Source organism: Oncorhynchus tshawytscha, unplaced genomic scaffold, assembly GCF_018296145.1.
Source record: "Oncorhynchus tshawytscha isolate Ot180627B unplaced genomic scaffold, Otsh_v2.0 Un_contig_6265_pilon_pilon, whole genome shotgun sequence".
In the NCBI taxonomy this organism is placed as follows: domain Eukaryota; kingdom Metazoa; phylum Chordata; class Actinopteri; order Salmoniformes; family Salmonidae; genus Oncorhynchus; species Oncorhynchus tshawytscha.
The window spans coordinates 105062-129910 of record NW_024609426.1 but is presented as its reverse complement, the minus strand read 5'-3'; the positions used below and the strand labels follow the sequence as shown (position 1 = coordinate 129910).

At 45.9% G+C, this 24849-nt stretch overlaps 2 protein-coding genes across 3 annotated transcripts in view; one reads left to right on the top strand and one right to left on the bottom strand.

The window, feature by feature from the left end:
• tg (thyroglobulin) overlaps positions 1–24849 on the bottom strand; it is a 100928-nt gene that overhangs the window by 7280 nt on the left and 68799 nt on the right. Inside the window, exons 37-46 of one of the 2 annotated variants that reach the window (XM_042315250.1) lie at positions 24587–24652; positions 21949–22083; positions 21499–21672; positions 19540–19744; positions 16842–16929; positions 16521–16680; positions 13773–13969; positions 1484–1651; positions 726–893; positions 215–402 (exon numbers count right to left, since the gene is read on the bottom strand). In XM_042315250.1, coding sequence (XP_042171184.1) covers positions 215–402; positions 726–893; positions 1484–1651; positions 13773–13969; positions 16521–16680; positions 16842–16929; positions 19540–19744; positions 21499–21672; positions 21949–22083; positions 24587–24652 — 1549 coding nt within the window. Of the gene's footprint in view, positions 1–214; positions 403–725; positions 894–1483; positions 1652–2578; positions 2702–13772; positions 13970–16520; positions 16681–16841; positions 16930–19539; positions 19745–21498; positions 21673–21948; positions 22084–24586; positions 24653–24849 lie in introns of those variants that run through there. The other variant, XM_042315251.1, reaches the window with a different exon arrangement.
• Positions 4445–14130, top strand: LOC112225449 (src-like-adapter). The gene is made up of 7 exons (XM_042315252.1): positions 4445–5442; positions 7599–7737; positions 8223–8309; positions 9444–9541; positions 10011–10142; positions 12247–12376; positions 12753–14130. Exons 1-7 carry the CDS (start codon positions 5361–5363, stop codon positions 12994–12996), a joined length of 912 nt encoding a protein of 303 aa, XP_042171186.1. The 5' UTR covers positions 4445–5360; the 3' UTR covers positions 12997–14130.

The window sequence follows — 24849 nt, the reverse complement described above, 5'->3', positions numbered from 1 at the left end:
ATTTCTTATTCTTATCCATATTTTTTTAAACTGCATTGTTGGTTAGGGGCTCGTAAGTAAGCATTTCACCGTGAGGTTTACACCTGTTGTATTGGGCGCATGTGACAAATACAATTTGATTTGATATTTATACACTGAATTCAATGAATAAGAGTAAGGTATTCCGGAACTACATGAATACCGTACACAGTAGTGTGCCTAGCACATTTCTCACCTGGTTGCACTGTTAAGAGCCTGAGAGAAGAGGTTGTAGCCAGCTGGAGAGGGAGAATGCTGCATGGAGTAGAACCAGGTGGCTGCAGCCTTGACAAACGCATTGGCTTCGTCTCCACCCAGAGAGTTGGATAGGGCTTCGTAGAATGCTGTTTTACTGTCAGCTCGCCCCTGGAGCTCCTCAAAGTTCTGTCGTCAGACATTAGGGGGGAAAGTAGACGTTGGTGATATGAAACGCGGCTGAGTAGAGTAATACCACTCAATACTAATACGATGTGAATGAGGACAAACCGCGAACATACGAGTCACCTACTGAGTTGAACTAGGAGTCTACGCATTAGAATATGTCCTACACTCTATGAAAAACAAAGAGCCATATTCCCCAATTCCATCCTGCATGGGGAAAGCTTAATAAGCAGGTACACCTAAATAGACGGACGACACTAGAGGTGAATGTTCTCACCATAGAAACACAAAGAACGCCTTTGAATTATAGGATCTCCGGTTCTCACCTTGATCCTCTTGGCCCTGCTGATGAGTCCATCCTCAGCGGAGGAGCCCAGCAGGAGGTCAGCTCTGTGGAAGCCTGCATTCATCAGGGCCATGGAGGGTTTCCCCTGGACAGAGACCCCATCCACCACTGGACCCCAAGCCTGCAGGGGCCCACTGACTGACAGCAACTGGAACAGATAACATAAAATAAGACAGGGGGGGGGGAAGTATGGTAGTGTCCCAAATAGCACTCTACTGCCTTTATAGTGCACTACTTCTGACCAGAGCCCTATGGGCCTTGGACAAAAGAAGTGCACTAAACAGGGAATTGGGTGCCATTTGGGATACATGCAGCCTATGATACATCTGGGACTATAAGGCTTCCTTCCTCAGTCTGTGACTATAAGACCAACAGTACCTCAGTCTGTGACTACAAGGTCAACAGTACCTCAGTCTGGGTCTACAAGGTCAACAGTGCCTCAGTCTGGGTCTACAAGGTCAACAGTGCCTCAGTCTGGGTCTATAAGGTCAACAGTACCTCAGTCTGGGTCTATAAGGTCAACAGTACCTCAGTCTGGGTCTATAAGGTCAACAGTACCTCAGTCTGGGTCTATAAGGCCAACAGTACCTCAGTCTGGGTCTATAAGGCCAACAGTACCTCAGTCTGGGTCTATAAGGCCAACAGTACCTTAGTCTGGGTCTATAAGGCCAACAGTACCTTAGTCTGGGTCTATAAGGCCAACAGTACCTTAGTCTGGGTCTATAAGGCCAACAGTACCTTAGTCTGGGCAGCGTTGAGGTCCTGTGCTGGAGCTGCTCTCAGGCAGGAGCCCAGCTGTTCTGGGTCAGAGGAGGGGGGACAGCCCAGCTCCCGGGCCAGAGCCTCAGCCTGCCCCTGGGCTTTGGATACACTCAGCACTGAGGCAGGGGAGAACACAGAACCACCCTGGGGAGAGAGAGAGGAGGGACAGAGTCAGAGAACCACTCAGCACTGAGGCAGGGGAGAACACAGAACCACCCTAGGGAGAGAGAGAGGAGGGACAGAGTCAGAGAACCACTCAGCACTGAGGCAGGGGAGAACACAGAACCACCCTGGGGAGAGAGAGAGAGGGGAGGGACAGAGTCAGAGAACCACTCAGCACTGAGGCAGGGGAGAACACAGAACCACCCTGGGGAGAGAGAGAGAGAGAGGGACAGAGTCAGAGAACCACTCAGCACTGAGGCAGGGGAGAACACAGAACCACCCTGGGGAGAGAGAGAGAGGACAGGGACAGAGTCAGAGAACCACTCAGCACTGAGGCAGGGGAGAACACAGAACCACCCTGGGGAGAGAGAGAGAGGAGGGACAGAGTCAGAGAACCACTCAGCACTGAGGAAGGGGAGAACACAGAACCACCCTGGGGAGAGAGAGAGAGGAGGGACAGAGTCAGAGAACCACTCAGCACTGAGGAAGGGGAGAACACAGAACCACCCTGGGGAGAGAGAGAGAGGAGGGACAGAGTCAGAGAACCACTCAGCACTGAGGCAGGGGAGAACACAGAACCACCCTGGGGAGAGAGAGAGAGGAGGGACAGAGTCAGAGAACCACTCAGCACTGAGGCAGGGGAGAACACAGAACCACCCTGGAGAGAGAGAGAGGAGGGACAGAGTCAGAGAACCACTCAGCACTGAGGCAGGGGAGAACACAGAACCACCCTGGGGAGAGAGAGAGAGGAAAAGACAGAGTCAGAGAACCACTCAGCACTGAGGCAGGGGAGAACACAGAACCACCCTGGGGAGAGAGAGAGAGGAGGGACAGAGTCAGAGAACCACTCAGCACTGAGGCAGGGGAGAACACAGAACCACCCTGGGGAGAGAGAGAGAGGGAGGGACAGAGTCAGAGAACCACTCAGCACTGAGGCAGGGGAGAACACAGAACCACCCTGGGGAGAGAGAGAGAGACAGACAGAGTCAGAGAACCACTCAGCACTGAGGCAGGGGAGAACACAGAACCACCCTGGGGAGAGAGAGAGGAGGGACAGAGTCAGAGAACCACTCAGCACTGACTGAGGCAGGGAGAACACAGAACCACCCTGGGGAGAGAGAGAGAGAGGGGAATTATTAGAGAACCACTAGCACTGAGGCTAATGGAGAAATACAGAACCACCCTGGGGCAGAGATCTTTCAAGTGTTTATTTGAATGCTGTCTGGTCATCTATTGGCTACAGCACTGAGGATTAGGGAGAACACAGAACCATTGGCTACCACACTGGAGAGACACTGTGATGATTAGTCTCATCTAGGCTACCACTCAGTGATGATTGGGGAGAACATAGATTAGTCTCACCACTGTGATGATTAGTCTCATCTATTGGCTACAGACTGTGATGATTAGTCTCATCTCTATGAGGCAGGGGAGCTACAGAACACTGTGGGATTAGTCTCATCTAGGAGGGACAGCACTGTGATGATTACTCACTCTATTAGCTACTGAGGCACTGTGATTAGATCACAGAACCACCCTGGGGAGATTAGTCTAGATTAGCTACTGTGATGATTAGTCTCATCTATTACCTACCACACTGTGATGATTAGTCTCACAGAACCACCCTGGGGAGAGAGTGATTAGCTACAGCACTGTGATGATTAGTCTCATCTATTGCTACTGAGGCACTGTGATGATTAGTCTCATCTATTGGCTACAGCACTGTGGGATTAGTCTCATCTATTGGCACTGAGCACTGTGAGAACAGAACTCATCTATTAGCTACCACACTGTGATGATTATTCTCATCTATTAGCTACCACACTGTGATGATTGGTCCAAAATGGAATTACTTTTAACTGTTATGATTATCTACATACTAATTGATTAGTTGCACACATCTTTCATCTGTTTATTTGAATTAGCTCATCTGGTCATCTATTGGCCATCTCTATTGGTGATGATTTAGTCTCATCTATTAGCTACAGCACTGTGATGATTAGTCTCATCTATTGGCTACAGCACTGTGATGATTAGTCTCATCTATTGGCTACAGCACTGTGATGATTAGTCTCATCTATTGGCTACAGCACTGTGATGATTAGTCTCATCTATTGGCTACCACACTGTGATGATTAGTCTCATCTATTAGCTACCACACTGTGATGATTAGTCTCATCTATTGGCTACAGCACTGTGATGATTAGTCTCATCTATTGGCTACCACACTGTGATGATTAGTCTCATCTATTGGCTACAGCACTGTGATGATTAGTCTCATCTATTGGCTACAGCACTGTGATGATTAGTCTCATCTATTAGCTACAGCACTGTGATGATTAGTCTCATCTATTAGCTACCACACTGTGATGATTGGTCTCATCTATTAGCTACCACACTGTGATGATTAGTCTCATCTATTGGCTACAGCACTGTGATGATTAGTCTCATCTATTGGCTACTACAGCACTGTGATGATTAGTCTCATCTATTGGCTACAGCACTGTGATGATTAGTCTCATTAGTCTCATCTATTGGCTACAGCACTGTGATGATTAGTCTCATCTATTGGCTACAGCACTGTGATGATTAGTCTCATCTATTGGCTACAGCACTGTGTGATTAGATTATTAGTCTGTGATGATTAGTCTCATCTATTGGCTACAGCACTGTGATGATTAGTCTCATCTATTAGCTACCACTCTGTGATGATTAGTCTCATCTATTGGCTACGGCACTGTGATGATTAGTCTCATCTATTGGCTACAGCACTGTGATGATTAGTCTCATCTATTGGCTACAGCACTGTGATGATTGGTCTCATCTATTGGCTACAGCACTGTGATGATTAGTCTCATCTATTGGCTACAGCACTGTGATGATTAGTCTCATCTATTGGCTACAGCACTGTTGTGATTAGTCTCCTCTATTGGCTACAGCACTGTGATGATTAGTCTCATCTATTGCCTACAGCACTGTGATGATTAGTCTCATCTATTGGCTACAGCACTGTGATGATTAGTCTCATCTATTGCCTACAGCACTGTGATGATTAGTCTCATCTATTAGCTACAGCACTGTGGTGATTAGTCTCCTCTATTGGCTACAACACTGTGGTGATTAGTCTCCTCTATTGGCTACAGCACTGTGGTGATTAGTCTGTCATCTATTGGCTACAGCACTGTGGTGATTAGTCTCCTCTATTGGCTACAGCACTGTGGTGATTAGTCTCATCTATTGGCTACAGCACTGTTGTGATTAGTCTATTTCAGGAGTGGAAAAATGTGGTGAAAAACAAGTCACACAACTTCCCCATTAGTGAGGAAGTGACTAGATGAGATCAACAGAAACAGATTGGCAGGATGACTAGAATAGACTGATGAGCTGCGGCTTATCACCGTTATACAGTATCATAGCATCATGCTAAGCTAATTCAGGCTATATTACATTATATTTCCGGCTATATTACACCAAATATTGGTTATATTAGGTATAACGACGGAGGCTGCTACAGGCTGGTATGGTAAGTCTATCTGAGGAAAGGGTGATGATATCCACATCCTAAACTGGAGAATACCAGTGCTGGGCTAAATAGTGAGATAAAGGAATGAGAGGCAAGCACACATAGCACTGCTACTTCCCAGCATTTTATTCCTGCATCCAAATGATCAACAAGGCTCTCTGACCAGACATGGGGAACGTCTGGACCAGCCCAGTCTCTATGCCAGAGAATGGAGATGACACCAACACCAGCTCTGATCCCTTTCTGAGAAGTAAGTCTCTCTGGTTAAGGAAGTCTGTATTTTGGTAATGATCGTTTTATTAATGAAAGGATCCTGTTAAAAGGGACAATCTGGGATTGAAATTTGTTTTGTATTCTTCAAGAATCAATGGCTATAAAATGATTAATTTAAACGCTTGGAATCGCAGATTGTCTCTGATGGGAAATGGTTCATTTGATGTAATATTTTAAGTAAGGGTGGAGTGACTTGGTTTCATAAGCTGTACTGGCCCTGTACTGCTCTGCGTATGTGTAAACATTTGCATAGTTTCCCCCAAAATAAATAAGGTTCCTCTCATGCAAACTGTGGCCAAACAACCGCAAGCTTATAAATGTAGAATTAGGTCAAATAATCACTATGCAATATTTCCAACATTTTGTTTACACATTAAATTTTTGGAAGCATATATACAGTGTACTGTATGACTTTCTGTTGTAGACGGTTTACTATTCCATTAGTCTGCACCTCTATCAACATGGGTGTGTCACCTCTTGCTTTTTACTGGACCATTATGCAATATAAAACATATTTCTTCATTAAATGAAATACCGAACAGCATCCTACTTCCCTACCCCTCCACAACATGTACTCATATATAACAAAATAACAAAAAAGTATTAAAAAAAAAAAAATTTGTAATAGCATCAGTGTGTGAGCATTCAGCATCTTGAAATGACCGTCCAAGAGCTGTTGACTGAATGGAAAAATAATATAATCTTCATCTGATATGGATGACCTGATAACACTTTCGCTTTCGCTGTGATTGGCAGATACTGTACAGATGTACTCTCTTAATTTGATCACCCTGTTGTCGCAGAGAATTTTCCTTTGCAGAAGGAAATGCAAATTGTTGTCTATTCAAGGTTTAAAAAGACTTCTAACATTTGTAATTTCCACTTTAAAATGTCAGACTTTTTTTTTTACTTTAAAATGTCAGATTTTTCTTAACTAAAAATGACTCAACCCCTACAATAAAGTCCATTAATTATAATCCACATAATAATTTACATTTCCTGCTACTGCAGGATTATTTCCCTGCTGTGAGAAACTGGTCAAATTGAGATAGTACACCAGTACAAGGCAATTGGAAAGGTGTTTACGCCTGGTCACAGGCAGCTGATTTATTGTGCACTGAAGTCCACAAGCGAAAGGGAAAAGGGTGAGAGGAGGAGAGAGAGTAGATGCAATGACTTATACAACTTCCAAAGGAATCATGCTGTTTGTATGTGGCTGCTATGAAAGAGAACTGTTTGCATGTGGCTGCTATGAAAGAGAACTGTTTGCATGTGGCTGCTATGAAAGAGAACTGTTTGTATGTGGCTGCTATGAAAGAAAGTTTGTATGTGGCTGAACTGTTTGCATGTGGCTGCTATGAAAGAGAACTGTTTGGTGGCTGAAAGAGAACTGTTTGTATGTGGCTGCTAAAGAGAACTGTTTGTATGTGGCTGCTAAAGAGAACTGTTTGTATGTGGCTGCTATGAAAGAGAACTGTTTGCTGTGGCTGCTAAAAGAGAACTGTTTGTATGTGGCTGCTATGAAAGAGAACTGTTTGTATGTGGCTGCTATGAAAGAGAACTGTTTGTATGTGGCTGCTATGAAAGAGAACTGTTTGTATGTGGCTGCTATGAAAGAGAACTGTTTGTATGTGGCTGCTATGAAAGAGAACTGTTTGTATGTGGCTGCTATGAAAGAGAACTGTTTGTATGTGGCTGCTATGAAAGAGAACTGTTTGCATGTGATCAGGGGTGTATTCATTCCGCCGATTCTGTTGAAAACATTTCTTAAAACGTAAGCAAAAGGAAAGAAACGAGGATAAATGCACCTGAATTTGTCCAATAGAAACTCTTGTTTGCAACTGATTTACACCCTAGATCAGCTAGATGCAGGCAAGAGTGTGCAAGGGGTTAATGAATGTGTTACTGTCTGTCACCTTGATTACTCACATTTTCTCACGACCTGTGCACCTACCGTTGTAAACTTTAATTCATAGGCTAGGTTGTAGCAACCTCATGATGGGTATAGGGGAAATTAGAGTATCATGTAGTAGCCTAAACCTATCGATGTTACATTGAGCTGGGTGAATGGAATATGAATGACAGTCATCTAATATGCTGTAAAAATATATATATATTTACTCTTCTCTCCAGACAACGATACCCTGGGAGTCCTGTCTGACTACCCCTCAGCAGACATCAGTGAAACCCTGGTCGTCTTGTCTGACTACCCCTCAGCAGACGTCAGCGTGCCTCTCTTCAGGATAGGAGAGAGACTGAGACTCCTGGCAGAGTGAGTGACTGAACCCAACTGAATCTAAGAACTGTGTCCCAAATGGCACCCTTGTCCCTGGATAGTGCCCTACTTTTGACCAGAGCCCTATGAGTCCTGGTCAAACGTAGGGCACTATCTAGGGACTAGGAGGCAATTTGGGACCAACTGAATCTAAGAACTGTGTCCCAAATGGCACCCTTGTCCCTAGATAGTGCCCTACTTTTGACCAGAGCCCTATGAGTCCTGGTCAAACGTAGGGAACTATCTAGGGACTAGGGGGCAATTTGGGACGCAGACCTAGTCTTCCACATTCAGTCCCTCAACACAACACCACCTCCTCTAAGAGCTGATCTGTTTAACTAGACTGACAGAGACAGGGGTCAAATCTGACCAATTCTACTTTTGACCAGAGCCCTATTGGTCTATAACAGTGCACTAAATAAGGAATAGGGTGCTATTCGGGACTCAAACTCCTTCTTCCCTTGTTTCTTCTCTTCTGTCAGGGAGGGTTACTGGTGGAGGGTTTGTTCTGTCCAAACAGGATATGAGAACTACATCCCCAACAACCATGTGGCCAAGGTCTATCACGGGTAGGTGAACTCACACTAACCTACCTGACACTGTCACAGTCCACTGTCAAGGTCTATCACAGGTAGGTGAACTCACTAACACTAACCTACCTGACACTGCCAAGGTCTATCACGGGTAGGTGAACTCACTAACACTAACCCACATGACACTGTCAAGGTCTATCACGGGTAGGTGAACTCACTAACACTAACCTACCTGACACTGCCAAGGTCTATCACGGGTAGGTGAATACAACAGGTGTAGTAGACCTTACAGTGAAATGCTGAATACAACAGGTGTAGTAGACCTTACAGTGAAATGCTGAATACAACAGGTGTAGTAGACCTTACAGTGAAATGCCGAATACAACAGGTGTAGTAGACCTTACAGTGAAATGCTGAATACAACAGGTGTAGTAGACCTTACAGTGAAATGCTGAATACAACAGGTGTAGTAGACCTTACAGTGAAATGCTGAATACAACAGGTGTAGTAGACCTTACAGTGAAATGCTGAATACAACAGGTGTATGTAGACCTTACAGTGAAATGCTGAATACAACAGGTGTAGTAGACCTTACAGTGAAATGCCGAATACAACAGGTGTAGTAGACCTTACAGTGAAATGCTGAATACAACAGGTGTAGTAGACCTTACAGTGAAATGCTGAATACAACAGGTGTAGTAGACCTTACAGTGAAATGCTGAATACAACAGGTGTAGTAGACCTTAGCATTTCACTGTAACTTACAAGCCCTTAACCAACAATGCAGTTTTAAGAAAAATAAGTGTTAAGTAAAAATATAAAAAAATAGATACGTTTTTAAAAATGAAAAGATATACTAACCTAACACTTTCCTAGTCCAGTGTCGGATTATAGCTGACGATAATGCTTTAAGGCTTGGTATTCTGAAAAGGGGAAGGTGATGGCATCTACGATGCCATTATGATTACAACATCCGGTGGCCATGTTTTAATCATTCTTCATAGCTGGTTGTTTTATGTGGGGTTCTTAAGGCCATGGAAATACATGCTTTATGAACATGGCTGAATTGTATTCTGTATTCATTTAGCTGGTTGTTTTATGTGGGGTTCTTAAGACCATGGAAATACATGCTTTATGAACATGGCTGAATTGTATTCTGTATTCATTTAGCTGGTTGTTTGAAGGGGTGGCCCGACCCAAAGCAGAGGAACTGCTTCGTCTGCCCGGAAACAGAGTTGGCTCCTTCATGATCAGAGAAAGTCAAAAAGGTGAGTGGCCTAGAGACAGACGTTTGTACCGTAATTAAATGGAATGTAGGTGCTCCTTGTGGTGCTCCCTGTGGTGCTCCCTGTGGTGCCCCTTGTGGTGCTCCTTGTGGTGCTCCCTGTGGTGCCCCTTGTGGTGCTCCCTGTGGTGCCCCTTGTGGTGCTCCTTGTGGTGCTCCCTGTGGTGCCCCTTGTGGTGCTCCTTGTGGTGCTCCGTTCGTAGAGCATGGCGCTCGCAACGCGATGGTTGTGGGTACGCAAGCAACAACTACTGTAAATCACTTAGGATAAAGGTGTTCGCTAAATGTCCTAAATAAATGGTACATATAAAAAGCTGTAGTTCTAAACTTCGACTATGGGACGGCCGATAGATTCTCTCACAATCAACTACTAAAATGATCAACCAAAATCAACCAACTTTAAAAACAGATGTAATAATGTCTGGTTTTTCTTTGCCTGTGTGGTGTTGTAGGAGTGTATACCCTGTCTGTACGGCACAGGGTTGTGGTACACTATCGTATTATCCGCCTTCCCAACAACTGGTACTACATCTCTCCTGGTCTAACCTTCCAGTGTCTCGAGGACCTCGTCAACCACTACTCTGGTAAGTAACCATCCCCGGTGACATGATCATGGACATTTAGTCCAAATCTAGTCATCGGAAACCTTGTACCTCACTTTTTGTAGATTAATTATTTTTTTTAACAGAAATTGAAAGTAGTCATCCCCCCCTTCATATTCTGTGAAAAGTGAATGATTAAAGTAGTCATCCCTCTTCATAATCTGTGAAAGGTCCCTGATTAAAGTAGTCATCCCTGTGAAAAGTGAATGATTTGCAGGCATTATGTCTGACAATAGCCGTATCTGAAAATACATCTTAAAAAAATTATTTAAAAAAACAAATGTAATAAGAGTTATTTTCCGGGACACCAACATATCTGATCTTATTACAATCTGACATTAAAGTCAAACACATGTAGACTCTATGTGAACCTATTTATAGGAACCATGAGCTGATAAGTATACTATTATTATAAAGGGTGGAACTATTCATTATTTTTTAACATGTGACACCACCGGTAGTTATCACTTTCTAACGTGGAATTATTGACTCTTTCAAGCCGCACCAACTCCAACGCACTGCAATGCTGCTATACTATATTCACTAAGTGGAGTCATATGAGCTGTATACTGTGGTTGAAGTACATTTCTGAAGTTGGCTATTTTGAAGATGTGGAAGATATTCAGCTCTAGTGCTCTCCTTGTGTCATTAATGTGTCCTTGTACATGTATATTTTAGTCACTGTGTATGGTTTCTGGTAGCTAACTGGTTATAACCACAGGATAGCTGAGTATGGTTTCTGGTAGCTAACTGGTTATAACCACAGGATAGCTGAGTATGGTTTCTGGTAGCTGACTGGTTATAACCACAGGATAGCTGAGTATGGTTTCTGGTAGCTGACTGGTTATAACCACAGGATAGCTGAGTATGGTTTCTGGTAGCTGACTGGTTATAACCACAGGATAGCTGAGTATGGTTTCTGGTAGCTAACTGGTTATAACCACAGGATAGCTGAGTATGGTTTCTGGTAGCTGACTGGTTATAACCACAGGATAGCTGAGTATGGTTTCTGGTAGCTAACTGGTTATAACCACAGGATAGCTGAGTATGGTTTCTGGTAGCTAACTGGTTATAACCACAGGATAGCTGAGTATGGTTTCTGGTAGCTAACTGGTTATAACCACAGGATAGCTGAGTATGGTTTCTGGTAGCTAACTGGTTATAACCACAGGATAGCTGAGTATGGTTTCTGGTAGCTAACTGGTTATAACCACAGGATAGCTGAGTATGGTTTCTGGTAGCTAACTGGTTATAACCACAGGATAGCTGAGTATGGTTTCTGGTAGCTAACTGGTTATAACCACAGGATAGCTGAGTATGGTTTCTGGTAGCTAACTGGTTATAACCACAGGATAGCTGAGTATGGTTTCTGGTAGCTAACTGGTTATAACCACAGGATAGCTGAGTATGGTTTCTGGTAGCTAACTGGTTATAACCACAGGATAGCTGAGTATGGTTTCTGGTAGCTAACTGGTTATAACCACAGGATAGCTGAGTATGGTTTCTGGTAGCTAACTGGTTATAACCACAGGATAGCTGAGTATGGTTTCTGGTAGCTAACTGGTTATAACCACAGGATAGCTGAGTATGGTTTCTGGTAGCTGACTGGTTATAACCACAGGATAGCTGAGTATGGTTTCTGGTAGCTGACTGGTTATAACCACAGGATAGCTGAGTATGGTTTCTGGTAGCTAACTGGTTATAACCACAGGATAGCTGAGTATGGTTTCTGGTAGCTGACTGGTTATAACCACAGGATAGCTGAGTATGGTTTCTGGTAGCTGACTGGTTATAACCACAGGATAGCTGAGTATGGTTTCTGGTAGCTGACTGGTTATAACCACAGGATAGCTGAGTATGGTTTCTGGTTATAACCAGGATGAGCTGATGGTTATAACCACAGGATAGCTGAGTATGGTTTCTGGTAGCTGACTGGTTATAACCACAGGATAGCTGAGTATGGTTTCTGGTAGCTGACTGGTTATAACCACAGGATAGCGGAGTATGGTTTCTGGTAGCTGACTGGTTATAACCACAGGATAGCTGAGTATGGTTTCTGGTAATGACAGTGGCCCCTCTTTGACAGATTGTGCAGACGGCCTGTGCTGTATTCTCACCACCCCCTGTCAGGCTGTAACCAATGGCAACCTCAACCTGGCTTCCCAGGCACCCCCTGTGGTGATGCACAACAACTTCGACTGGAAAGACGTCAACAGGTACATCTTTCTCTAACGTTGACCTCTCTTTCCCTTTCTCCCCGCCTTCAGCCCCCCTCTCTCCCGCCTTCAGCCCCCCTCTCTCCCGCCTTCAGCCCCCTCTCCCCCGCCTTCAGCCCCCCCGCCTCAGCCCCCTCTCCCGCCTTCAGCCCCCCTCTCTCCCGCCTTCAGTCCCCCCTCTCTCCCGCCTTCAGTCCCCCTCTCTCCCGCCTTGTTTCTCCCCATCCATCTGTATCTGTCACTACCCCTCTCTGGGAGTTTCATGGAGTCTGACAATTACATATGTGTTTGAGCTTATTTTTGAGTTTAGCTTTCAATGTACTTTATCAGTGATAGATAACAGACTAACGCTGCATCATATCTATTCTAACCCCAGCTCGGAGCTGACAGACCAGCCTCATCGTTACCCCGGCAACAGAGACTCTATGATCAGCTTTGGCCTGCGGAACACAGTCTCCTCCTACATGTCTCTGGGGGACACGAGGAAGGAGAGGAAGAGCAGCAGCTGGAGGAGGAATAAGAGGAGGAGTGTGTGTGTACCTCCCGGTCACGGACTCAGCACTACAGCACTGGAAGAGGAAGAGGGGGAGTACGCACAAGCCATCCTCCTGAACTCTTAAGACTGGATATGGGCTTAAATGTAGAGGACATAATCCTGCTGTGTAGAGAGGACATAATCCTGCTGTATAGAGAGGACATAGTCCTGCTGTATAGAGAGGACATAATCCTGCTGTATAGAGAGGACATAATCCTGCTGTATAGAGAGGACATAATCCTGCTGTATAGAGAGGACATAATCCTGCTGTATAGAGAGGACATAATCCTGCTGTATAGAGAGGACATAATCCTGCTGTATAGAGAGGACATAATCCTGCTGTATAGAGAGGACATAATCCTGTTGTATAGAGAGGACATAATCCTGTTGTATAGAGAGGACATAATCCTGCTCTATAGAGAGGACATAATCCTGCTGTATAGAGAGGACATAATCCTGCTGTATAGAGAGGACATAATCCTGCTGTATAGAGAGGACATAATCCTGCTGTATAGAGAGGACATAGCATACTGGACTATGCCGTGAACATGGAAGTAAAACTGTGATGACTGTCACACTGCATAATCAGTGACATTCGTACCATTAATCACAAGGGTGTTACTGCTTGACAGCCTAAACTAGTTGTCAACAGCTGGAATGGTTAAGACCGTTACTGTAACAGCATTATGTACACACGAGGGCTTAGTAACACACCCACAATAGCCCTATTTAGTGCACTACTATAGTGCACTACTTTTGATAGGGGCTCTGGTCAAAAGCAGTACACTATATAGGGAATAGGGTGCCATTTGGGACTCTTAGTGAAGGTCAGTGAGGATCAGGGGTCACAGGTCAGCTTACCATGAGCAGCATCCTGTCGAAGAGACCACGCGAGGAGGGGGAGGTCAGATGTAGGCTGGCCACATCGCCTCCACTCCGCTCTGCCCCCACCGTCACCAGCCTGGGGTCACCTCCGAACGCCTCAATGTTCTCCTGGACCCACTTCAGAGCGGCTACCTGGTCCTGGAAGCCGGCGTTACCTGGCAGGGCTGTGGAGCCTAGAGGCATTCAGTTCACACTGCTGTTATTTCATGTACCGTGTCAGGAGTCAAATCCATTCAAGAGACATACTTATATAACGTAATATGTTCTTTGGTTGTGACTTGTGTTATTGTCTACATCATTTCCAAAAATATACAAACAACATGTTTTTATTCCATTTGGGATCCAAAAGCCACTGCAGCACATGAATACTGTAATTACCCACTAAGAATGGACCAAGAAACTATTGGATAGATTTCAAATATAATTTTACCAAAGCCTGGTAAGAATGTGAATACACTCAGCAACAGCAAACAGAAAGCATGGAACATTCCAAAGTGTTGCTTTAGAAAAGCTCCCTCTAGAAGACAATAGGTGGAGAGATATCTGGGACCAGAGGTTTAGTAGGTGTGGCTGTGTTGCAGGGCTTTATAGAAGAGCTGTGTGGGAGGGACCAGAGGTTTAGTAGGTGTGGCTGTGTTGCAGGGCTTTATAGAAGGGCTGTCTGGGAGGGACCAGAGGTTTAGTAGGTGTTGCTGTGTTGCAGGGCTTTATAGAAGAGCTGTGTGGGAGGGACCAGAGGTTTAGTAGGTGTTGCTGTGTTGCAGGGCTTTATAGAAGAGCTGTGTGGGGAGGGACCAGAGGTTTAGTAGGTGTGGCTGTGTTGCAGGGCTTTATAGAAGAGCTGTGGGGAGGGGCCAGTGGTTTAGTGTGGCTGTGTTGCAGGGCTTTATAGGTGTGGCTGTGTTGCAGGGCTTTATAGAAGAGCTGTCTGGGAGGGACCAGAGGTTTAGTAGGTGTGGCTGTGTTGCAGGGCTTTATAGAAGTTCTGGGAGGGACCAGAGGTTTAGTAGGTGTGGCTGTGTTGCAGGGCTTTATAGAAGAGCTGTGTGGGAGGGGCCAGTGGTTTAGTAGGTGTTGCTGTGTTGCAGGGCTTTATAGAAGGGCTGTGTGGGAGGGGCCAGTGGTTTAGTAGGTGTTGCTGTGTTGCAGGGCTTTATAGAAGAGCTGTGTGGGAGGGACCAGTGGTTTAGTAGGTGTGGCTGTGTTGCAGGGCTTTATAGAAGAGCTGTGTGGGAGGGGCCAGTGGTTTAGTAGGTGTGGCTGTGTTGCAGGGCTTTATAGAAGAGCTGTGTGGGAGGGACCAGAGGTTTAGTAGGTGTGGCTGTGTTGCAGGGCTTTATAGAAGAGCTGTCTGGGAGGGGGCAATGGTTTAGTAGGTGTTGCAGGGCTTTATAGAAGGGCTATCTGGGAGGGACCAGAGGTTTAGTAGGTGTGGCTGTGTTGCAGGGCTTTATAGAAGAGCTGTGTGGGAGGGGCCAGTGGTTTAGTAGGTGTGGCTGTGTTGCAGGGCTTTATAGAAGAGCTGTGTGGGAGGGACCAGTGGTTTAGTAGGTGTTGCAGGGCTTTATAGAAGAGCTGTGTGGGAGGGACCAGAGGTTTAGTAGGTGTGGCTGTGTTGCAGGGCTTTATAGAAGGGCTATCTGGGAGAGACCAGTGGTTTAGTAGGTGTGGCTGTGTTGCAGGGCTTTATAGAAGAGCTGTCTGGGAGGGGGCAATGGTTTAGTAGGTGTTGCAGGGCTTTATAGAAGGGCTATCTGGGAGGGACCAGAGGTTTAGTAGGTGTGGCTGTGTTGCAGGGCTTTATAGAAGAGCTGTGTGGGAGGGGCCAGTGGTTTAGTAGGTGTGGCTGTGTTGCAGGGCTTTATAGAAGAGCTGTCTGGGAGGGGCCAGTGGTTTAGTAGGTGTTGCAGGGCTTTATAGAAGAGCTGTGTGGGAGGGGCCAGTGGTTTAGTAGGTGTGGCTGTGTTGCAGGGCTTTATAGAAGGGCTGTCTGGGAGGGGCCAGTGGTTTAGTAGGTGTGGCTGTGTTGCAGGGCTTTATAGAAGAGCTGTCTGGGAGGGGCCAGTGGTTTAGTAGGTGTGGCTGTGTTGCAGGGCTTTATAGAAGAGCTGTCTGGGAGGGGCCAATGATTTAGTAGGTGTGGCTGTGTTGCAGGGTCTTCTAGAGTTGCTGGCTGAGGGCTCCTATCACCAAGACTACACATCACTCTAAAACAGAACGTGCCGTCTAGGATAATAAAGTTGAAACTTGAACACACACACACAGTCCTTCCACATGTCTGTGAGTGTGCCAGCTGTGTGCTATGGCTGGCTAGCTAACTGTGGAGAGAGTCACTCCTCCCTCTCAGTGCCACATCAGCACAGAACACACCATCAGCAGAGATGTATCCTCCCCCCATATCTCTCCCTCCCCCATCTCCCCCTCTCCCCCTCACCCCCCCCTCTCTCCCTCCGGGCCCTCTCAGCCCCCCACAGCAGCAGAATACCAACAGTAAACATGTCATCCTCTCCCCTTCACTTTCATCGTGACCTGATTCTAACTTCATGTCCACTGTCTTCCTCCTACATTTACATTCACTTATTATGCCATTTCAGCAGCGCTCTCAGACCCAGTTGTGAGTTCAGATTTAGAAGACAGCACTTGTTCGTGTCTTTTGTTACTTTTGAAAGCATATAACCTATAAGATAACTGAATGCTGCTTCTGACGTGTGTTAAGAGGAGCACCTGTGCTGAGGAATCCGAACGCTGCAACCCTGGTGTTGACGGTAACCACGACGATGTTGCCGACGGCAGCCAGGTAGGAGCCGTCCAGTAGAGATGCTGTGTCATCGCTGGCTGCTCCAGACGGGTTATGGAAGAACACCAGGACCGCTGTACTCCCTCTCTATCAGAGGAAAAGACAAGAACAGGAATGACACGGCAGACCAACTGTCAATCTGAGGGACCGGTAGTGGAGTGGTGTTTGAGGTGTCTAGGGGTTACTAAAGGAGAGGTCAACAGGGCTTCTAGTGAAACAAAGATCTCTATCGGTACAATGTGACTTACGATGCCGCTGGGGACGAAGATGTTGAGGTACAGACAGTCCTCACTGCTGGCTGATGACTCCACAGCTCCAGGCTGCAGACAACTGGGTCTACCATGGGGAAACATCCATAACAACAGGGTTAGAGGTCACATTAACACACTGGGTCTACCATGGGGAAACATCCATAACAACAGGGTTAGAGGTCACATTAACACACTGCATGTGGTACAACTGGGTCTACCATGGGGAAACATCCATAACAACAGGGTTAGAGATCACATTAACACACTGGGTCTACCATGGCAACATCCATAACAACAGGGTTAGAGGTCACATTAACACACTGCATGTGGTACAACTGGGTCTACCATGGGGAAACATCCATAACAACAGGGTTAGAGATCACATTAACACACTGGGTCTACCATGGGGAAACATCCATAACAACAGGGTTAGAGGTCACATTAACACACTGCATGTGGTACAACTGGGTCTACCATGGGGAAACATCCATAACAACAGGGTTAGAGATCACATTAACACACTGGGTCTACCATGGCAACATCCATAACAACAGGGTTAGAGGTCACATTAACACACTGGGTCTACCATGGGGAAACATCCATAACAACAGGGTTAGAGGTCACATTAACACACTGGGTCTACCATGGAAACATCCATAACAACAGGGTTAGAGGTCACATTAACACACTGCATGTGGTACAACTGGGTCTACCATGGAAACATCCATAACAACAGGGTTAGAGATCACATTAACACACTGGGTCTACCATGGAAACATCCATAACAACAGGGTTAGAGGTCACATTAACACACTGCATGTGGTACAACTGGGTCTACCATGGGGAAACATCCATAACAACAGGGTTAGAGGTCACATTAACACACTGGGTCTACCATGGAAACATCCATAACAACAGGGTTAGAGGTCACATTAACACACTGCATGTGGTACAACTGGGTCTACCATGGAAACATCCATAACAACAGGGTTAGAGGTCACATTAACACACTGGGTCTACCATGGAAACATCCATAACAACAGGGTTAGAGGTCACATTAACACACTGCATGTGGTACAACTGGGTCTACCATGGAAACATCCATAATAACAAGCTGGCCTTCTAGGCGGGCGGGCGTGCAGACACTCAGACAGACACTCAGACAGACACTCAGACAGACACTCAGACAGACATTCTTAGAGATTGAATGGGATCTTAAGCCCTTACAAATTCATAACAAATCATAGAAGTTGCAGCATCCCAGAGTCGCCTCTTCACTGTTGACGTTGAGACTGGTGTTCTGCGGGTACTATTTAATGAAGCTGCCAGTTGAGGAATTGCGAGGCATCTGTTTCTCAACTAGACACTAATGTACTTGCCCTCTTGTTCAGTTTTGCACCTGGGCCTCCCACTCTTTCTATTCTGGTTAGAGCCAGTTTGCACTGTTCTGTGAAGGCAGCGGTACACAGCGTTATACGAGATCTTCAGTTTTTTGGCAATTTCTCGCATGGAATAGCCTTCATTTCTCAGAACAAAAATAGACTAATGCTTTTCAGAAGAAAGGTCTTTGTTTCTGGCCATTTTGAGCCTGCAATCGAACCCACAAATGCTGATGCTCCAGATGCTCAGCTAGTCTAAAGAATGCCAATTTTATTGCTTGTTTAAACAGAACAACAGTTTTCAGCTGTGCTAACATGATCGCAAAAGGTTTTTCTAATGATCAATTAGCGTTTTAAAATGATAAACATGGATTAGCTAACACAACGTGCCATTGGAACACAGGAGTGATGGTTGATGATAATGGGCCTCTGTACACCTACGTAGATATTCCACAAAAATTCTAAAGTTTCCAGCTACAATAGTCATTTACAACGTTAACAATGTCTACACTGTATTTCTGATCAATTTTATGTTATTTAAATGTGCAAAAAATGTGTGTTTTTTTTTCACAAACAAGGACATTTCTATGTGACCCCAAACTTTTGAACAGTAGTGTATAAATTAAAATAAATAAAAAAGTGAAAAATATTTGTATTTATTTAAATGTTTTTATGAATATTGCTAGCAATAACGGAATAAACAAAATGTGTATTACATATCCACAGTAGAAAAGAGGAGAATATATTATTTTATAAATGTGTATGTTTTTTTTGTGATGGTTGATGATAATGGGCCTCTGTACGCCAATGTAGATATTCCATTAAAAATCTGCTGTTTCCAGCTACAATAGTCATTTACAACATTAACCATTTCTGATAAATGTTATTTCAATGGACAAAATGTTTTGCTTTTCTTTCAAAAACAAAGACATTTCTAAGTGGCCCCAAACTTTTTAACGGTAGTGTGTATACATAAAAAATTCCAGGATGTAACATTTCCTAGTGGTTAGCGTGTCGGACCAGTAAACGAAAGGTTGCTAGATCAAATCCCCGAGTTGACAAGGTAAAAATCTGTCGTTCTGCCCCTGAACAAGGCAGTTAACCCACTGTTCCTAGGCCGTCATTGTGAATAAGAATTTGTTCTTGCCTACCTAAATAAAGGTTCAATATTATGTTTTTTTTATTTTTTTAAATAACATTTTCAGGGACCCGTTTTGGCTTGTGAACACCCCTTTCCAAACTACTGGATGAAATTATACAAAACCTTTATAACGCGTCTTTAAAAACAAATCTTCCTCCACAGAGTCGTTGTTTACCTGGTAACCGTGGCGATCCATGTGCCACTCCATTCAGCAGGCTGTGGGGGTACGAAACGGAGGGCTCTGATAGGAGGACGAGCGTACGGAACTCCCAAGAACTGTCTGACTGTCTTCCTGTCTGACCCGAGCAGCGTTGTCACGGCCGATCCCTGGAGCGTTCCGTGAGCCGGGATAAACACTGACGTCAACGCCGCCTTGGGTTCTGGATCCCACAGAATACATAACCATCAGTCAGAGGGAAGCCTGGACTGACAACTATGGGCCCTGGTCAAAAGTAATGCACCATGTAGGGAACAGGATGCCATTTGGGACAGAGATACTGTCTGCACTGGAATCAACCAGCTGTAAAACTCCTTCAGCACCTCTCAGATGATAAATCACACTTTCTAATAATAATGACCATTACAGGAAGTAGGCTGCAGTGATTGACACGACCTAACACACCAATAAACATCTCTGTTTCTTCAAACACTAGTCACATTAGCAGCAGTAAAGTGAGCCATGGTCGGGGATGTATAGTGATCAAGGGATGTATAGTCACCCAGGGTCAGGGATGTATAGTGAGTCAGGGTCAGGGATGTATAGTGAGTCAGGGTCAGGGATGTATAGTGAGTCAGGGTCAGGGATGTATAGTGAGCCAGGGTCAGGGATGTATAGTGAGCCAGGGTCAGGGATGTATAGTGAGCCAGGGTCAGGGATGTATAGTGAGCCAGGGTCAGGGATGTATAGTGAGTCAGGGTCAGGGATGTATAGTGAGCCAGGGTCAGGGATATATAGTGAGCCAGGGTCAGGGATGTATAGTGAGTCAGGGTCAGGGATGTATAGTGAGCCAGGGTCAGGGATATATAGTCACCCAGGGTCAGGGATGTATAGTGAGCCAGGGTCAGGGATGTATAGTGAGCCAGGGTCAGGGATGTATAGTGAGTCAGGGTCAGGGATGTATAGTGAGCCAGGGTCAGGGATATATAGTCACCCAGGGTCAGGGATGAATAGTGAGTCAGGGTCAGGGATGTATAGTGAGCCAGGGTCAGGGATATATAGTCACCCAGGGTCAGGGATGTATAGTGAGCCAGGGATGTATAGTGAGGCAGGGCCAGGGATGTAAAGTGAGCCAGGGTCAGGGATGTATAGTGAGCCAGGGTCAGGGATGTATAGTGAGGCAAGGATGTACAGTGAGCCAGGGTCAGGGATGTATAGTGAGCCAGGGATGTATAGTGAGGCAGGGATGTATAGTGAGCCAGGGTCAGGGATGTATAGTGAGGCAGGGATGTAAAGTGAGCCAGGGTCAGGGATATATGGTGAGCCAGGGTCAGGGATGTATAGTGAGCCAGGGTCAGGGATGTATAGTGAGCCAGGGTCAGGGATATATAGTGAGCCAGGGTCAGGGATGTATAGTGACCCAGGGTCAGGGATGTATAGTGAGCCAGGGTCAGGGATGTATAGTGAGTCAGGGTCAGGGATGTATAGTGAGCCAGGGTCAGGGATGTATAGTGAGTCAGGGTCAGGGATGTATAGTGAGCCAGGGTCAGGGATGTATAGTGAGCCAGGGTCAGGGATGTATAGTGAGGCAGGGATGTATAGTGAGCCAGGGTCAGGGATGTATAGTGAGGCAGGGATGTATAGTGAGCCAGGGTCAGGGATGTATAGTGACGCAGGGTCAGGGATGTATAGTGAGCCAGGGTCAGGGATGTATAGTGAGCCAGGGTCAGGGATGTATAGTGAGGCAAGGATGTATAGTGAGCCAGGGTCAGGGATGTATAGTGAGGCAGGGTCAGGGATGTATAGTGAGCCAGGGTCAGGGATGTATAGTGACCCAGGGTCAGGGATGTATAGTGAGCCAGGGTCAGGGATGTATAGTGAGCCAGGATCAGGGATATATGGTGAGCCAGGGTCAGGGATGTATAGTGAGCCAGGGTCAGGGATGTATAGTGAGCCAGGGTCAGGGATGTTGCCCACCTTTGTGGAGGTAGACCTGGAGAGCTGACTCTCTGATGACCAGCCGACAGTCCTGACCTCCGGTGGTGGTAGTGGAGGGGCCACAGGCCAGGGTGTCTGGGTAGAGGACACAGCGTACAGCCGAGTCGGTCCGCCCCACTGACACCACAACACAGGACTCAGCCTCCTCACAGGCTGAGGGGAGACACACAGACACAGTTTAACGGACAGAAAAGGAGGAGAGTAGAGAGAGGTAAATACAAGGATTGGGGCTCAGACAGGAGAGACCGAGGAGGGGCACAGATGAGGGGCACAGACAGGAGAGACCGAGGAGGGGCACAGATGAGGGGCACAGACAGGAGAGACCGAGGAGGGGCTTAAACCCCTCTTGCCAGGGGACATGTGTGGTCCTGAGTTGGGGGAGGTTGACCGCTAGACTAGACTCTGGCACACGATGAAGATGTTTCTCACCAGACAGACACCAGTCTCTGGTCCTGTCCAGGTCCTCAGCGATGTCTTTACTGATGTGAATAATGTCAAACGTGGAGACGGACGGATCCACCAGAGTAGAGGACGCATCCAGGAGTCTCCACTCACTCAAACTCACTGGCAGAGAGACACACATCTTTATCAGTAGAGGACGCATCCAGGAGTCTCCACTCATTCAATCTCACTGGCAGAGAGACACACATCTTTATCAGCAGGGGACGCATCTAACACATTGTCTGCATCTAACACATTGTCTGCATCTAACACATTGTCTGCATCTAACACATTGTCCCATAGGGCTCTGTTCAGAAGCAGTGTCCTGCACAAGGTAAAAGGCTCCATATTTGGGATGCAGCCATTGAAATGTATTTTAATGTCAAAAGGACAGAGATCTCTTAAGCATCCAATTCCAACACTATCCACTGTGCTAGATAGTAATGAGAGCAGCTGAAAGCCTGTACTCTCCTCTGTCTAATGGACAGGTTTCTAGCTACTGGAGCCCGTTGGAGACAGTATCTCCTCTGTCTAATGGACAGGTTTCTAGCTACTGGAGCCTTTATCTCCTCTGTCTAATGGACAGGTTTCTAGCTACTGGAGCCCGTTGGAGACAGTATCTCCTCTGTCTAATGGACAGGTTTCTAGCTACTGGAGCCCGTTGGAGACAGTATCTCCTCTGTCTAATGGACAGGTTTCTAGCTACTGGAGCCGTTGGAGACAGTATCTCCTCTGTCTAATGGACAGGTTTCTAGCTACTGGAGCCGTTGGAGACAGTATCTCCTCTGTCTAATGGACAGGTCTCTAGCTACTGGAGACAGTATCTCCTCTGTCTAATGGACAGGTTTCTAGCTACTGGAGACAGTATCTCCTCTGTCTAATGGACAGGTTTCTAGCTACTGGAGGGTATGGAGACAGTATCTCCTCTGTCTAATGGACAGGTTTCTAGCTACTGGAGCCCGTTGGAGACAGTATCTCCTCTGTCTAATGGACAGGTTTCTAGCTACTGGAGGGTATGGAGACAGTATCTCCTCTGTCTAATGGACAGGTTTCTAGCTACTGGAGCCCGTTGGAGACAGTATCTCCTCTATCTAATGGACAGGTTTCTAGCTACTGGAGGGTATGGAGGAAGTATCTCCTCTGTCTAATGGACAGGTTTCTAGCTACTGGAGGGTATGGAGACAGTATCTCCTCTGTCTAATGGACAGGTTTCTAGCTACTGGAGGGTATGGAGGAAGTATCTCCTCTGTCTAATGGACAGGTTTCTAGCTACTGGAGCCGTTGGAGACAGTATCTCCTCTGTCTAATGGACAGGTCTCTAGCTACTGGAGACAGTATCTCCTCTGTCTAATGGACAGGTTTCTAGCTACTGGAGGGTATGGAGACAGTATCTCCTCTGTCTAATGGACAGGTTTCTAGCTACTGGAGCCGTTGGAGACAGTATCTCCTCTATCTAATGGACAGGTTTCTAGCTACTGGAGACAGTATCTCCTCTGTCTAATGGACAGGTTTCTAGCTACTGGAGCCCGTTGGAGACAGTATCTCCTCTATCTAATGGACAGGTTTCTAGCTACTGGAGGGTATGGAGGAAGTATCTCCTCTGTCTAATGGACAGGTTTCTAGCTACTGGAGGGTATGGAGACAGTATCTCCTCTGTCTAATGGACAGGTTTCTAGCTACTGGAGGGTATGGAGACAGTATCTCCTCTGTCTAATGGACAGGTTTCTAGCTACTGGAGCCCGTTGGAGACAGTATCTCCTCTGTCTAATGGACAGGTTTCTAGCTACTGGAGCCCGTTGGAGACAGTATCTCCTCTGTCTAATGGACAGGTTTCTAGCTACTGGAGGGTATGGAGGAAGTATCTCCTCTGTCTAATGGACAGGTTTCTAGCTACTGGAGACAGTATCTCCTCTGTCTAATGGACAGGTTTCTAGCTACTGGAGACAGTATCTCCTCTGTCTAATGGACAGGTTTCTAGCTACTGGAGGGTATGGAGACAGTATCTCCTCTGTCTAATGGACAGGTTTCTAGCTACTGGAGGGTATGGAGAAAGTGAGTCTAAGGCTAAGTGGGAAACACTGTGGCTTGTAAACATTTCTGCACGTCAGCACAATGAAAACTCGTAAAATGACCATATTAGTTCTTTGATGTGAGGGGGGTCCCTTTGAACACACACAAATGTGAAATGGGTTGTCGCCCAAACAGCACCCCATTCCCATAATGCACTATTTTTTAACAGAGCCCTGTGGGCCCGGGTCAAAAGTGGAGCACTATATAAGGAATAGGCTCCCGAGTGGTGCAGTGGTCTAAGGCGCTACATTGCAGTGCTAGAGGCGTCACTACAGACCCTGGTTCTATCCCAGGCCGCCATTGTAAATAATAATTTGTTCTTAACTGACGTGCCTTGTTCAATAAAGGTCAAATAAATGAAACACATACAGAAGGACCTGGGGGGCCTCATCCAGAGACAGAAAGAATGACGTGCTTCCATTCATCCGTTTACAGGGGGATGACAGCAGGAATAAACACACAGTCAGTCTGTGTGTTGTAGCTGACGTATCAAACAAACAGTGTGATGTTATTGTACATTCTAACTCCTGAGGTGAAATATTCACTGCACTCTCACCATTCTTTGAAGGAACACGTAGTTGGAAACTGGGGCACAACCGTGGTGATTTAGTCCACTGGTTCACTGTGGAGAACAATGGAAATGTTAGAGTCATTACGTAATAAACTCCTTAACGATCAGACACCTACTTGGTTAAATAAATGTGTCTGCTAGATCACGTGGCTCAGCAACACCAACTGGAGAAAAGATGTATTACCGCTGTGTCCCGAATAGCACCCTAGTGCACGACATAGATAGGGAGCCACTTGAAACAGAAACAA

Excerpts from the sequence above, each read along its gene's own strand:
- LOC112225449 (XM_042315252.1), top strand. The coding sequence starts at position 5,361 with ATGGGGAACGTCTGGACCAGCCCAGTCTCTATGCCAGAGAATGGAGAT. Across the intron at positions 7,738-8,222 it reads AGACTGAGACTCCTGGCAGA|GGAGGGTTACTGGTGGAGGG; the intron begins GTGAGTGACTGA and ends CTCTTCTGTCAG. Across the intron at positions 12,377-12,752 it reads GACTGGAAAGACGTCAACAG|CTCGGAGCTGACAGACCAGC; the intron begins GTACATCTTTCT and ends TTCTAACCCCAG.